At 38.0% G+C, this 16,622-nt stretch overlaps 1 protein-coding gene across 1 annotated transcript in view; it reads right to left on the bottom strand.

Annotated features, from left to right (window-relative positions):
- The window catches only part of LOC126482135 (structural maintenance of chromosomes protein 1A-like), a 297,330-nt gene that overhangs the window by 149,459 nt on the left and 131,249 nt on the right, over positions 1–16,622 (bottom strand). Inside the window, exon 8 of the mRNA XM_050106111.1 lies at positions 15,670–15,767. Within this exon, the coding sequence (XP_049962068.1) occupies positions 15,670–15,767 (98 nt within the window). The remainder of the gene's footprint in view (positions 1–15,669; positions 15,768–16,622) is intronic.

Genomic DNA, 16,622 nt, shown 5'->3' on the forward strand with positions numbered 1-16,622 from the left:
CTTCACAAGTGACAAAGTCGTCTATGAAGTCCATTCCTTTACATAACAAGAACTCTTTCACATGCGTAATGCTCTGAGGGCATAATTTTTTTGCCAACCGCTCACGTTTTCAACATGTTGAAACAAATATACCAGACCACTATCATGATTGACTGATAAGCTCACTAGTGTTATTACTGTCAACCACAGAGTCATTTTGTCTCCACAAGTCAGAGTAACCAATGACAAGGTTTACAGTTCAACAATTCATTGTTCTTTGTTTGACACAACACATACCTTTGTCCAACACAGTTCCTACCAAAAACAGATTGAATTTTAGTTCAGGCATAAAAATCACTGCACAAAAAAGCAATCTTGAAGTTAACTTGTCAAGTGTTTGTTTCACAGAGCGGATGGGTTTCCTTCTTTAGGGTTGATTTCTTCTATTTTTGACATAATTGTAACCACCGAGTAATCATCAAATTGATGTGAGAAAAACTTTTGCTGAACTTGATGACTGATCACCGCACTCTTTCTCATACACAAGTCTTCAGTTTAGTCCACATGCCATCTGACAACATACACAAAAATAGATGAGTGAGTGATGCTACCTCCACCTGTATTACAGTAAATTCCTGTGATTTGGCATCCATTTCCAGCCATGTTTTTCCCTCAGCTTCTTTCTTTTTTGGATGGTTAACAAGTATGCCAATGACAATATCTAAGGAGCCTTTTCCTCTGAATATCACTTCCATTTGGAATTTCCACACTACTCAATTGCCCCCTCCAGAAAACTTCAAACACTGATCTGCAGACTGTTCCATTTCGCCATGCCAACACTACACCAGTAAAGTCAAATTTGCTGTTGCTCATGATAACACAAAAAAACTATGCCACTACAATGAGAAACAGACTTATGTACCTGGGCCTGTAACCTGTAATCAGGTGCAGTAAATGAAGTCCTATTACAAGTCAGTTTGCACAAAATTTATTTAAATATGTAATAATTTACACTCAATGGCAGAAGACAGTAACACACACAGAGGATAAACAAAAAACAAAAGCATCTGAAAAACAGTTAACACAAACCAAAAGAGCATTAACACTGTATGACTAACAGGAGGTGTTGATGGGACGGACAACAGCTAATGGGAGGCCAGTAATGATTTTCAGAGTAAATTTCATAAATAATGCTTTAAAAATGGGTAGTATAGATATTTCCTGTATATGTTGTATTAGGAATGTTTTGTAAAAATACAATTTCTGATGTTGTAATAAGAAATTTTAATCTCTATTTCACGATCAGTTTGAAGAAGGAAACAAATCCTCAGTTTTTGATATCATGATTCATCCTCAAGCAAAATCCAATTCATATTTCCAAGGTACACAGATAGGACACTAATGTAAAGAATCGCGGTTTTTGTATTTCCCCACAAACAGGGGGTTTGGATTCCTTCCCTTCTTTAAACTACCTACTCAATTAATTGAATAAAAATAATAATCAAAGTCATTTTGGGAAAAAAAAAAAAAAAAAAAAAAAAAAAAAAGAGAGAGAGAGAGAGAGAGAGAGAGAGAGAGAGAGAGAGAGAGAGAGAGAGAGAGAAAGAAAGAATTATCACCCGCTGACACTCAAATCCACAACCTTTTGCTTGTAAAAACTGCAAATAATCCACTATCCTTGTAAGGTTAGAGATATAATTACTCTCTTGAGTATCAATATCTATACCTTACACATAGCAGCTCGCTTAGCACAGCACACTGCCACCAGGGGAGCCCGCCACCACCCCCCCCCCCCCCCCACCCCCCCCCCCCCCCCCCCCCCCCCGCCCTCCCTGAGGGGAGCCCCCATCCCGAGGCTAGCCCACCCCGGGAGCCCCTCCCACCCAGTGATCCAGGAGCTCAGTTTGGAGCTAACCATTACGGTCAGTACGGAAGGCAATGAGGAGTCGGGGGTTGTGGCTGGATGTCAGATTTGGTTGGAAACTATATGGCCGCGTGCCGTGAGAAGGTCGATAAAGCCATTACATGTTGCAGTGTTCATGGACAGGATTGAGAACTCATCAATATTGGAAGTGAGTCATAAGCAAAGAATAATAAAAGCAATAGTTACTTCATAAAAGTAACAACAAGCAGAAATAAGAGTGAATGTCAAAACTTGGGTGTAGAAATGTTAGGAATGTGTACTGTACTTTGTACTAGAGACAATAAACCTTTCAGTTCTATGAAGTCAGTGTCTCCTTTCAATTACTTTCATATCTTAATAGATATAAACTAACTGAGTGTGCAGATTTTTAATGGCAAGTGTGTTGATTTTGATAGGGCATGTACCAGTAGGCACTCGGTCTAGTTTTTTGACTTCATGTGCATGTTCGTTGGAAGTGAGATGCCCACTCTTAAGTTGTGTAGCATAATCATTTGTCCAATCACTATCGTTATATCAACATGGCTTGTTTTACAGAGAAAGTTGGCCACGATATACTTGAATAAGGGAGTACGCATCTTACATGCTACAGCAGCACACACTATTACAGTTCTATATTCATTCCTATACAGATCCAGTCACAATGATTATTTACTGCCTTCAAGAAGTCTGCCTCACGTAATTCTGTATGAAACTTATCTACAGGTGACTGATCTCTGTGATGATAATAACTGAATATGTGACACTGGATTGCATTCTGTGCTAAATGATACACTATCAATTGGCTAGTGCTGTGTATGAAACATGGGTATTTCATCACCATCACCATGCAAATTTGTTGTTTTTGGTGTAGTTATCATATCCCATGAAATGCAAAATAAAAGGGCCAGGCCCATAGCTTGGGATCTAAAAATGTGAAGAAACAAAATTGAACAAGGCATTGTAAGCAAACTGATCATCTGTTGTGGCAGTTAGGCAATGGTAAATTGTTCAGACAAGACACTGAGGACTTGGATTGGAGGAAACCAGCTCCAACATGAGGAGTATTAGCTGACAAGTAATTTTAATCAGAATATAGGAAAGACTGGCACACTGGCAGCTGAGTCTTCAGGGGAAATGAAAATGTGTTCTTGTGTGGCTGAAGAAAGTGTAGAAAAAAAGTTATCACAACTGAGTGCAAAACCAACAGAAATTCGTAACATAACCTCAAAAGGAGGATATCAAATACATATAAATAACAAAAATAATAGACTCATAGTAAAGAAAAACTGTAACACGAAGGAGGAGTTGCGCAAAATAAAAAAAAATTGAAAAAAAAAATAAAAAAAAGTTTATAGGTGTGTTTCTACATCTGAAAGATGATGTCTATTCAAATTTCATGCCAGTCACATAAGAATGAGAATGCAAATCAGGTTTGCTTTAAACACATGCTAACGGTCATTATTCTGGCAGTTACACCAGTTGTTAATGTACTAGCATATCACATTTGCAATGGCTTAGCTTGCACTTATGTTAACCTGTGATCTTGCAATGTTAATCACTTAAATATGTTACCTAGACAAATGTGTACTAGAATTAAATCACTCTACATTAATTATTTTTTTGGTGTTTCGATTTTTTTTCTGTTGGTGAATATATACAGGAATTAACAGCACCAGAGGAACATGGCAACAAGTATGCAGCAATAGGATGTAATTGCAAAAGAGAGACAAAGCCATGGGAAAAGTCAGAATAGTAAAGGAAACAAAAATTACTATAAATTATGTCCATGTCACTGGCACATAGCAAGTTTGCAATGGAATCAGCTATTATCATGAGAAGTAAGAAGCATTATTATTGGTGGGTGTGAGTGTGTGTGTGTGGAGGGGGGCGGTTGTGTTTGTTAATACAAACAAGTTATAAGATAAAACAGGTACTCTGATTCAATGCTGTTCTCCAACGTCATGGTATCACCTTTTCACATTACCTACAGTTTGTGGTCATTCATTACAAACAGGAGTTTACAGATTGCCTTGTCAAAGCAAAATGCTGAGCTATATTGTTGAATCACATTATTACGAACACCTGATGGTATCCAGAGAATCTGCTGTTTGAAACAAATCTGCAACTGCAGTGGATGGCTGAATCAGGTGCTGATAAGTTCCCACAGAAATATAGAGTCATCTTGTGTGTGATTCTTCCTATAACTATAAATACAGGAAACAGTGAGATTCACACAGCAAACATGGTGGTCATGGGGTCCCAGAGATAATCAAATGTGTTTTCTTGTCTTCATCTTGCTCTTCCAGTAATTTTAAGACACTTGTAGCTGAACAACAAGGTGTGATATGTTGCTGAAAGATATCATCCTCCCCCCCCCCCAAAGAAGAGAGAAGGAAGGAGGAAGGAGAGAGAGAGAGAGAGAGAGAGAGAGAGAGAGAGAGAAAGAGAGAGAGAGAGGAGGAGGAGGAGGAGGACAACGATGACGAGGAGTAGGAGAAGACTGTACAGATTCATATGATATCTGAGAATGGATTCAAAACTAAATAGGTAAAGGGAGTTTACTTTCTGAATTACTGACCCAAGACTCTAATGCTGTCTCCACCCCATTTGCTTTATTCTTCGATGTTTCCTGATAGAGAAGCTAATAATGATTTTTCTTGTGGATCTGAAAACATGATTTGTAGGAGATTATTATCTGTTGCCAATCAACAACAGTCTAGTCTCAATACTAATAATCTAATTCAAGTCTATTTTATTGATTTATCAGTAGTGTGATTCCAGACAAATTTTTTTGTCCGAGATCCTTATGTGCAGTACAGTTTACAGAATTGATAAGAGAAACATTAGCATGGTGATTTATTTAGATGGTGACTTGTTCCACTGTAGTTCATCTTCGTGAACTGTCAATGACCCCTCTGCGCGTTAACAGCATTTGAAGTTATGCAATTTGTGATATTCGCTATTTTTGGCTTAATTAAAACAGCAAATTCAGCCAGAAGGCAAATACTTGTTTATAAAGAATGATTAATATATAATAAGGCGTCGCATGGCGACGGTGGAATTTTCTAGATAATGTAATTCGTCGTCTTTAGGCGGCAATATAAACAGAAAAGTACGGATGGATATGCAATCCTTCACTATTTTGTTCGCGGGAGAACAAATGAAGCCTTGAGCGCTAAGAAGACTTTTACTGTTTTTCTCGAGTAAGACGGACGCAGATTTGTGGCAGTCTGATCTAATTTTTACTAAATGTATAAAAACGTGTTATGTTTAAGTTTGAGTGAAGTGTAAAGAAGAACTGTTGTAACTTACCGTGACGAAGCACGAGCGACTCAAGAGGACAATGGCTATATAAAAGAGCGCTCAATGGACATGATATGGACATAAAAATCTACCGTCATTGTAGTATTAAGCTTAAGGTACGATATATGTTTTAGTTATAATAAATATTTGTTCTGGGAATACTGAATCATTTAGCAGTGCTCATTTCTATTATCTCCTCAGTATTATTTTCATTTTAATTATGCATTTTGCTAATATTACAGACTCCAAGATCAGCAGTCCAATGTGCGTGTTACATTGATAAAAAGAAAACTGTTTTATCGTCTTCTTGCATCAGCTTTAATATTGAATTTCTCTTTTGTGTGATGTTACAGTTGTTTTTGCGCCCTTAAGAACTTTCTGGTCCCTTAGGAAATTGTTTTGTCATAACAATAACTTCACAACCGGGTATGATCGTATCTACGATCATGAAGTAATTAGAAAGACGATAACGCAATTTCTTAATCAATAGCACGCTAGTTGTGACTGCCTCAAGCCACGCGAAACCGCAAGTAAAAACTATTCACATCTCATAATGCAATATTTTATGACAATGGTCAATCCATGATTCTTACGCCAATTGTGATTGATAAAACAGTTAGTTAAATCTCAATTTCCAACTTTCCATTGAATAGCAACATCACTTCTATTTTGTAACATCACACTTGGCAAGTGTGATGTTACAAAATAGAAGTGATGTTGCTATTCAATGGAAAGTTGGAAATTGAGATTTAACTAACTGTTTTATCAATCACAATTGGCGTAAGAATCATGGATTGACCATTGTCATAAAATATTGCATTATGAGATGTGAATAGTTTTTACTTGCGGTTTCGCGTGGCTTGAGGCAGTCACAACTAGCGTGCTATTGATTAAGAAATTGCGTTATCGTCTTTCTAATTACTTCATGATCGTAGATACGATCATACCCGGTTGTGAAGTTATTGTTATGACAAAACAATTTCCTAAGGGACCAGAAAGTTCTTAAGGGCGCAAAAACAACTGTAACATCACACAAAAGAGAAATTCAATATTAAAGCTGATGCAAGAAGACGATAAAACAGTTTTCTTTTTATCAATGTAACACGCACATTGGACTGCTGATCTTGGAGTCTGTAATATTAGCAAAATGCATAATTAAAATGAAAATAATACTGAGGAGATAATAGAAATGAGCACTGCTAAATGATTCAGTATTCCCAGAACAAATATTTATTATAACTAAAACATATATCGTACCTTAAGCTTAATACTACAATGACGGTAGATTTTTATGTCCATATCATGTCCATTGAGCGCTCTTTTATATAGCCATTGTCCTCTTGAGTCGCTCGTGCTTCGTCACGGTAAGTTACAACAGTTCTTCTTTACACTTCACTCAAACTTAAACATAACACGTTTTTATACATTTAGTAAAAATTAGATCAGACTGCCACAAATCTGCGTCCGTCTTACTCGAGAAAAACAGTAAAAGTCTTCTTAGCGCTCAAGGCTTCATTTGTTCTCCCGCGAACAAAATAGTGAAGGATTGCATATCCATCCGTACTTTTCTGTTTATATTGCCGCCTAAAGACGACGAATTACATTATCTAGAAAATTCCACCGTCGCCATGCGACGCCTTATTATATATTAATCATTCTTTATAAACAAGTATTTGCCTTCTGGCTGAATTTGCTGTTTTAATTAAGCCAAAAATAGCGAATATCACATTGCCTCCCATGAGGAGAGAGGGAATGCCGAAGGATTACCTCGATCCTCATGTCCTCATGAGATATTCGTGATTTTTGGTGTGACATTTACATAACGTTACTGGCGTACAAAGTACATAAATTGAAATCACATTTATAAACATATATCAGATATTTATCATTTTTCAAAATAAGGTTTTTCATTCTTTGTTCATCAGTCACTTCATTCCATAATACCAAAATTAATATTTATGTGCATATTTAAGTTTGGTCCATATTTGCTTATAACAATAAGTGAACGTTCATTTCGCACTTCAGGGGATAGAATTCAGGAATTACTTTCTCTTGAGCTTAACAACTAATACATGAGTACAGTGAGTGCTTATTTTCACTAAACTAGAGTGGACAATGTTCGAGCATCTGTTGACTCCTTGTGGTTCAATTACAGTTTAATAACGTAGCACTGCACTTCGTGATGCTTTCACTTTCTGTGTTAGCTGTCTACGGCGTTCATCATGCAGTACATCTGTCCTTTCCACTGTGGTGCCAGGAATTCAAGTGGCTTCCCGGGTTTTTATTTACAATATGAAACAGAAGAAGTGGAAAATTATTAGTATGACTTACAAGCTACTGGATACATTTATTAAGGATCGGGACTGGTCTGGAGTTTAGGGTCTTCCTATAGTGCACATTCATTTTCTTTGTCCATCAAGAGACAGGATTATAATTCATTTTAGCAGTGTTCAGGAGTGCCGGTATTAATGGCTTTAAGGTCTGAGTAATCTAACAATCTACTTCTCACTCATCTTAACTTTAACTCAAGAAAATTGCATAATTTACATATGAAAATGTAGTCACACAAGTGTACAAATGTCTTTCCTCCAGTATGTACGATGGAAGTCATGGCGGTTAGCAGTTTAAAGTTTGGATTGTTTCGTCACCCACACGTCAGCCACTCACAGCAGCTGCACAGTGTTGCGTGAGCTCCAACACTCAGTATCCGTTCGCGCTCAGGCTGTAACAGAGCTGCTGGTCGTAGATTGCTCCTTTTTTTTGTGAACTTCGTATCACACGAGTGCATCGATACAAACACCTCGCGCGCGTTTTCCATCGGAGGAGCCAGACACTGAAGCTGCCTCCATACTTCTCTGTCAACTGCCTCCCATGAGGCTCACAGGTAAGTGACGACGAATGTTTTAGCTGTCGCTGCACTTAGAACAACACTGAACTTTGCGTTGCACCTGTTGTCGTAGCCTTGACTTCTTTTTTTTACACTTGCAGTACAACACTACCACTAGTATACAGTGAACAGTTATTTTTATTATGCACGTCGCACTTTAGTGTGCATCTTCACACAGCATTCGTGCTTAGTTCCTTCGCCGATAGAGTTCATTTACAAAACAACCAATTTTGCACGTTTCCTCCACTGGTATAGAAAGACTTATATTCTACTATTTACAAAATATCACTTACGAGCTAATATTTACAATTAATGGTCACTCCTTTTGTTAAGTCCAGTGAACAACTGCTTTATGAATGGACTCTTTATATCTCAAGATTTGCTTTCACTAGTGAACTTAAAAATATTCTTTCAAACTTTCTTTTAAGTGCTCCTCTCCTCATTATGAAAACTACAGGTTTCGCAACACTCGTTGCATTTATTCTTTAGTGCACCCAAGATCATTTTCTACTGCCACGCAGCATATCTACTACATAACGAGTACGCATTTAACGCTGAATCTTTTTTTTTTTTTTTTTTTGCTTGCCAAATTTGTTTTTATATTTGAGGGCAGACTGGATAACAATAGGTCTCCCTCTTCGCTTCATGTACTCAGCAATCGTTCTCTGTTAAAAAAAAATAGGGTAACGCGTGTCTACTATTTTTTTTTTTTTTTTTTGCATGAATGGAATTACCGACAGTTCACTGGGTTTACGCAACCGGTCCATAACAAACATTACCAAAGCTAGCGAAGTTCATCACGCTACGTGTCTCATTTCTCATAAGCACTGCTTTGCTTCGAAGCACACGTGCCTTTTACAAGTCGACCCTTGGTCTGGGTTAATGAACCAGGATCAAAAGGAACGGGCACAAGGAAAATGGATTTCATAAGAGGAGTGTCTTAGGAGACATTTTTGCAATAAAATCTGCATGTAAATAAAACTATCTTAATAAACATAGGCACATATATAAACTTCAACCTCCTTCCTTACAGCATGCTTTGCTACTTCTACGTCTTACTCAGGTTATAGTCAGTATTAAGTTTAAATATCACTGCATTGCTTGTTCTTTAGATTAGCCTTCAATTAGGGTATTGAATGGTCGCTAGATTACACTACAAATCTTCTGAAGATCTTTACTTGGACATCTTTATGATACAGGGGGCTTGCTGTGTGGTTATTTAGTACCTTTATTCTACTGAAATCAATTCGTCAGCTAACATTCCTCATATACTCTTTACATTGGGCTCAGATCACAGGGAAATTGTTTACTTTCATAGCAATTAGTGGCCTCGTGGAGTACTTACGCTACATTATTGATGCTTCATGGTTTGCCTCTATTTGTACTGTATTTCACCTAACTTAGTTTACTACAGCTTATTGTCTCCTTGCGTGAACACATGTGGGTTACCACTTGTTTTTCCATTTAACAGCACGCTTTAACTGAACTTTAAGCTATTTCTTCTACTCCTGTCCACTGTCTGGACTGTTTGAACATGTACCTTTTTTTTTAAGCAGGTAATTTGGGCTTTTACTACAGAACTTCAAGTACTTACATTACTAAAAATAAATCTATAAATCTTCTTGTACCTTGAGAGAAGTGCTTATTTACGCATCCTTCTCCATTTCTCACCTTTACATATTTATATAGCTCCGGGCAATCGCCTCGCAAGCACTTTTTTTTTCTTAATACTAACTTAAAATTAAATTGAAATTCTTGGTGCAACCCCTATTTCCTGCTTCAGCTTGTTGAAGAAATATCAGTTCAATGTCCATCACTACAAACAATTTTTCCATACATAGCATTTAATACTTAAAGTTTACATGTAGTAGCCGTTACCATGTAGTCAGTGCGCTGTTCAACACAATACTTATCATTAACAGTTCACACAAGGAAATTTCCAGTACGCAAGAGGTAAGAAACCAAAACAGATTCTATCTGCAGTTGAGGCTGTGTCTGTAAACCAACTCTCTGTTTCAATGGACCAATCGCTCCCGATATGGAGCAGCCCTGAATCGGCAATGATAAAACTTTTGAAACAGAAGACACCTGTCTGAAGAGACATGGTGACATGACATTGATGTTTGCTCCTGTATCAACAACGGCTGTGAAAGGAATGTTGGCAACAGAAATCTTAATCGCAGCCTGGACCTGTTCATCATAAATGTTGTTAATGTCTTGAGCTTCTTTGTCACGTGCAAGGTCATCTCGTAAGTCGGTCTCATGGTCGTACCGTATCGCATTAGCATACTCAGAATCAGAGTATTCGTTAGTGCCCCCACTCAAAATCCGCAGCGACCTCTAGGAGGCTGAAAGGCGCTGCCTCTAATTTTCCGCAGGATGTTTAACTTGTTTGTCATTCATGGCCTTAAGTGTTTGTTCCGTTTCATATTGGTGCTGGTTATGTGGTACAAATGCCGGTGTAGAGGGGTAAAATCCACTGGGTGCATTCACTTGTGAATAAAATACTTGAGAAGGCTGATGTCGCCCGATCTTTTGGTTGCCGGCAAAACCATTTCCTTGTGAAGGAAAGTTCGCATTTGGTGCCATTTGAAAATTGTTCCGCGGTCCTCTATCCTGTGAATAGTTGTTCTTATGTTGTGCTGGGTGGCCTCCGCCTTGCCCATGCCACTTGCTATATTTCGACCTATAACTTTGATTGTACACTGGTCCATTTGAAAAATTACCACTAGTTTGTGGAGAATTTCCATGCTGCTCAGGCGCAGAATTAAAGGGTGGGTTTCCGTACTGATGTTGTACCTGGTGGTTGTAAATTGGGTGGTATCTCTGCTGATTACTGTAATTGGTTTTCTGCTTCCGTTTAAAGTTATTGCCGTTTGCGTTTTGATAACCGCTGGCAGGTTGGCAACAGCGGTCGCAGTAGCTCGCTCTCTCCTTGGGCACATTGTTGTCCGCGTGCGATGCATTCTGCTGGCTGCCAGGGAAGAATTTGCCGCTGCCAACCTTGGAGTGCACATCCTCGCTAATTAAATCTAAGGAATCCAGCACAGAAAGGAATACATCCGTGTCTTCTTCGGACACATTTACTAATTTCTCTCTAATAGACACAGGGAGTTTGCTTTTGAGAATCATAATTACGTCCTTGGAAGAAATCGGAGAATCCCAGAATTTAATTTTTGCTAGATACTTCTCAAAGTATCGCCGGAGACTTCCATGCTTCTCATTGAAAATTTCCGCACCATACACCTCCTTCCTTAATCTTTGCTGTACCCCATTACTCCAAAATTTTGCCAAGAACATTTTCTCAAACTCTTCATAATTCCTACACGTGTCTACCATTTCCGTTCCCCATAATGCTGCATCACCAGAAATAAAGCCAGTGACGAACTGAATACGCTGTCTGTCTGTCCAGCTCCTGGGAAATATGCCGGAAAAATTCTTTAGGAACACGATGGGGTGTATTTCTCGCTTCTGCGGATGAAAAACAGGAAAAGTGCGATGCTTAATCACACTTTCCTCTTGCATTAAACTCACAATTGTGGGCGGATCATTTAGTTTCCCTACTCGGGACTCAACAGGACTGTTGTTTTGCATGTAATCAGGCGGTGAACGATAAGGAGTTGACTGACATTCGTCACCGTCTAAAGAGTTGTTCCCTATAGTTTGCGTATGTGTGTGCGGATTTTCTACCCAGTTTCTCAGCATTCTGACTTCGTCCACTACTTGCTGCTTCCACTCGGGAAGATCCCGTGTAAGTGTCCTCCGAATCTGTCCCAATTCAGAAACTACTGTGTCTCCAGACTTACCAGGAGCAGCTAAGATTTCATAAGTTACATCCTTGACAGTCTCCCTAAGCTCCTCCCTGACCTTCTTTTCGATAAAAATATCTTTACCCTTTATCCATTCACTGTAGTGTTCCGACAATGCCTCCGCGTGTGCTTTCACGGTGCTCTTAACCTGTTCTTCGATATTGATTGAGTCTATCTGCCTCGACAGATCCTCTACTACACCTTCAATGTCAGATACTGCATTTCTAACTGAGTTTATTTCTTTGGTGGCTGCCTGAATTTTTGTGTTTAATGTTCCAGATACTTCAGCTATTTCACTTTTCACCTGGTTCTGCATTTTCTGAATTTGATCACTGATCTTAGTTTGCACCTCACCCAAATGGGTATTTAATTCAGCCGTAATTTCTTTATGCAGATCTGTTTTGATTGTGCCTAGCTGTGTTTTTAATGATTCGCTTACAGCATCTAATCGGGCGTTAACAGTCTCATTTTGTGTTTTTATAGTCTCATTTTGTGTTTTTACTGATTCGCTTACAGCATCTAATCGGGCGTTAACAGTCTCATTTTGTGTTTTTACTGATTCGCTTACAGCATCTAATCGGGCGTTAACAGTCTCATTTTGTGTTTTTATAGTCTCATTTACTGCGTCAAACTGTTGTTTCAGCATTTCCATTAACGCACCGAGGTCATTTGTAGCTGCAGCGGGAAGAATTTGGACTTTAGGGTCACTTTCCCCTGTTACAGACATGGTTAGTTCAGTTTCCACACGGGAACCTACCGTTCGCGATCGTAAAGGGTATGGAATACTATTAACGTCTCCTGTTGTCACCTGTCTCTGTTTACTATCTGCCATTTTCGTTAGTAAATCACGTGCTACGTAAGGCTTTCGTCGTTTGTCAGTGACGTGGTGAGTCCGCTAAGAGCACCGCTCTCGCGTGAGCAACAAATTAAATTCTATCTGGCGAGAAGACAAGATGGAACCTAAACGTTTCAGACAAATGAATGAAGATGCTCTTCACTGCAAATTGCACACACTATCCACCATGTTGAAAATGCAATACAGGTATACTAACAATGGGGAGAAATAATTTCTATTATCAGACTACGAGGAATTTTACTTTGAAAGATAAAATAAAGCAGATTTTCTATAGCGGGAAGGAGATAGAAAGGATGTGGATCGACTTGGAAAAGCAACGTTGCTACTGAAGCACTACACTGCGTATGCAAAATTCTGACTTACTTTTTGATGGCTTGGTTACCGCTATGTTGTCTCAGCAAATTCACATCTCTTTTCTTTTATTTTCTCTCGGTAATTAAACTGCATTATTGACCGTTATTCTCACAGAGATACGATGTGTACATGAAACGACAGAACATTTATTAACACAAGCACATAGAAAATTTTCCAAGAATTTGAACTAATTTTTGGTCAAGTCCCTGTTCGGGCGCCAAGTGTGATGTTACAAAATAGAAGTGATGTTGCTATTCAATGGAAAGTTGGAAATTGAGATTTAACTAACTGTTTTATCAATCACAATTGGCGTAAGAATCATGGATTGACCATTGTCATAAAATATTGCATTATGAGATGTGAATAGTTTTTACTTGCGGTTTCGCGTGGCTTGAGGCAGTCACAACTAGCGTGCTATTGATTAAGAAATTGCGTTATCGTCTTTCTAATTACTTCATGATCGTAGATACGATCATACCCGGTTGTGAAGTTATTGTTATGACAAAACAATTTCCTAAGGGACCAGAAAGTTCTTAAGGGCGCAAAAACAACTGTAACATCACACAAAAGAGAAATTCAATATTAAAGCTGATGCAAGAAGACGATAAAACAGTTTTCTTTTTATCAATGTAACACGCACATTGGACTGCTGATCTTGGAGTCTGTAATATTAGCAAAATGCATAATTAAAATGAAAATAATACTGAGGAGATAATAGAAATGAGCACTGCTAAATGATTCAGTATTCCCAGAACAAATATTTATTATAACTAAAACATATATCGTACCTTAAGCTTAATACTACAATGACGGTAGATTTTTATGTCCATATCATGTCCATTGAGCGCTCTTTTATATAGCCATTGTCCTCTTGAGTCGCTCGTGCTTCGTCACGGTAAGTTACAACAGTTCTTCTTTACACTTCACTCAAACTTAAACATAACACGTTTTTATACATTTAGTAAAAATTAGATCAGACTGCCACAAATCTGCGTCCGTCTTACTCGAGAAAAACAGTAAAAGTCTTCTTAGCGCTCAAGGCTTCATTTGTTCTCCCGCGAACAAAATAGTGAAGGATTGCATATCCATCCGTACTTTTCTGTTTATATTGCCGCCTAAAGACGACGAATTACATTATCTAGAAAATTCCACCGTCGCCATGCGACGCCTTATTATATATTAATCATTCTTTATAAACAAGTATTTGCCTTCTGGCTGAATTTGCTGTTTTAATTAAGCCAAAAATAGCGAATATCACAAATTCCTATGACTGTTACTCACAACTGTGCGATTAGTCCACTTATAATACACTTTCATAGCGGAGGTGAGTGAACAAGTCACAACACACTTTTGCAAACTTATCCATTTCATAATAACTGCATCCTTAGTGGAAAAGCCAATTATCATTACTTTTGAAATTCAGATCACTCTCATTACTCACAATAATGCATGCAAAATTCCATAAGCAGCCTGTCAGTTCGCTTCTATACTCACTTTCACCACACATACATCACTAACTACATGCTGCAGATGTCAGATCTAATTGTTAGTTATAATAATGAGACTCACTGGTGTGCTTCACAAATCACATATAAAAAATATGCACATTCACACTCATCACCTTTCTCTCGAGTGCAGAGGTATAAAGTGTGTTGGGGATGGAATATTTGATACAAACAAGCTGCATTACACTATGTTCACAGTGAGGTAACGTGTATGGATATGAAATGATAGATGAGTAGTATGTCTGAATGTTGTTGTTGTCTTCAGTCCTGAGACTGGTTTGATGCAGCTCTCCATGCTACTCTATCCTGTGCAAGCTTCTTCATCTCCCAGTACCTACTGCAACCTACATCATTCTGAATCTGCTTAGTGTATTCATCTCTTGGTCTCCCTCTACGATTTTTACCCTCCACACTGCCCTCCAATGCTAAATTTGTGATCCCTTGATGCCTCAGAACATGTCCTACCAACCGGTCCCTTCTTCTTGTCAAGTTGTGCCACAAACTCCTCTTCTCCCCAATTCTATTCCATACCTCCTCGTTAGTTATGTGATCTACCCATCTAATCTTCAGCATTCTTCTGTAGCACCACATTTCGAAAGCTTCTATTCTCTTCCTGTCTAAACTATTTATCGTCCATGTTTCTATTCAATGAGAATCAAAATCTAAGCATAAAAGAGGTTACGACGATGAATAAATGTTCCTAAGTGGGTGTTTAAAAGATTATAAAATCATAACCATAGGAAATAAACTCATTAATTGACTGAAGTCAAGGAAAAAAGTAGATAACAAGGGGTATTTCCATATATCCTGTGGGAAAATATTCAGAATGGGGCTAGTAAAATATGATAGAAAGCGTTTTTGAGACATGCAGTATAGCCAGTGACAGAGTCTGCAGCTGACCAGTTCTGCTAAAAATAAAGATAGAAGCTATGGAGAACCATGTCCTTAATGTAAGCTTAGCGTTTATTATCGCAGTAAAGATACAACTCAAGAACTTCAATGTACCAGAAAACCAAATCAAAATGTTATGGTTCACAATTTAATCAGACAACAAAAGTATGAATCACACATACCTGCAGTACTCTGGGACAATTCAAAATTCTTTTGCTGCTTTAGGAACTCCAGCTTTTCCTGCAGTTCTAGTTTCTTTGTAAGTTTCTCCTTGTATATCCTAAAAATTATGACAAACATATACAAAGGCAATCTTGACACACATATTGAGAAATGTCCTAAGAATTTTCTGCATGATCACTAAGATTATACAGATGAAAAGTAAAACTGATATAAAAAAGATATTAATATTAAAGTCCAGTCATCAAATAAAAAGTAGGAGAAATAATTTGTGTAGTCACAAATTTATGTACAATGGTCAGAGGGAGTGACTTAAATAACACACTAAAATTTGTGACTGGGGACAGGCGGATGGGAGTGGGCGGGGAGGGGGTGAGTTGAGCTTGGGAGTCATGGTTGTATAAACATCTCTTTTCTTATGTTTTGCTTGTATGACTTTCAATTCATGGTCCCTAGCAAAAACATATTTCACTAAAAATTAAAATGCATTAAATTTCCTACAACAAGGTCTCATTAATTTTTTTCCACACTAATACTTGGCACAATAAAGGGAATGGAAAAATTACAGATTACATAAAATAGTGTTTTAATGGTATAAAATTAATGTTTAATGTCAACTAAACTAAGAATTATGTGGAAATAGACCTTACTTGCCATAAACAAGCATTTTATCTTGAATGCATACATTTCAAAAATTAAGAATTGAACCATTATCGATATTATCTTATAACAACTCCAGTAATAACACACAATTTGCACAAACGCCACAGCATATGCTGCACACCGTAGAGCATGAAATCCATTTCATCACACACATCCAGTAGAACACTGACAAAAGATGTTCCACATCGCTTCAGTGCTACTTGATCTTTGGTGGCCACTGCGATCCATTTTCTCCTCAGCTCCACCCCAATCGATGGATTACGAGGCTGTTGAGCTACTACCGTATGTATAA

The sequence above is a fragment of the Schistocerca serialis genome, chromosome 5, assembly GCF_023864345.2.
Source record: "Schistocerca serialis cubense isolate TAMUIC-IGC-003099 chromosome 5, iqSchSeri2.2, whole genome shotgun sequence".
Classification (NCBI taxonomy): Eukaryota; Metazoa; Arthropoda; class Insecta; order Orthoptera; family Acrididae; genus Schistocerca; species Schistocerca serialis.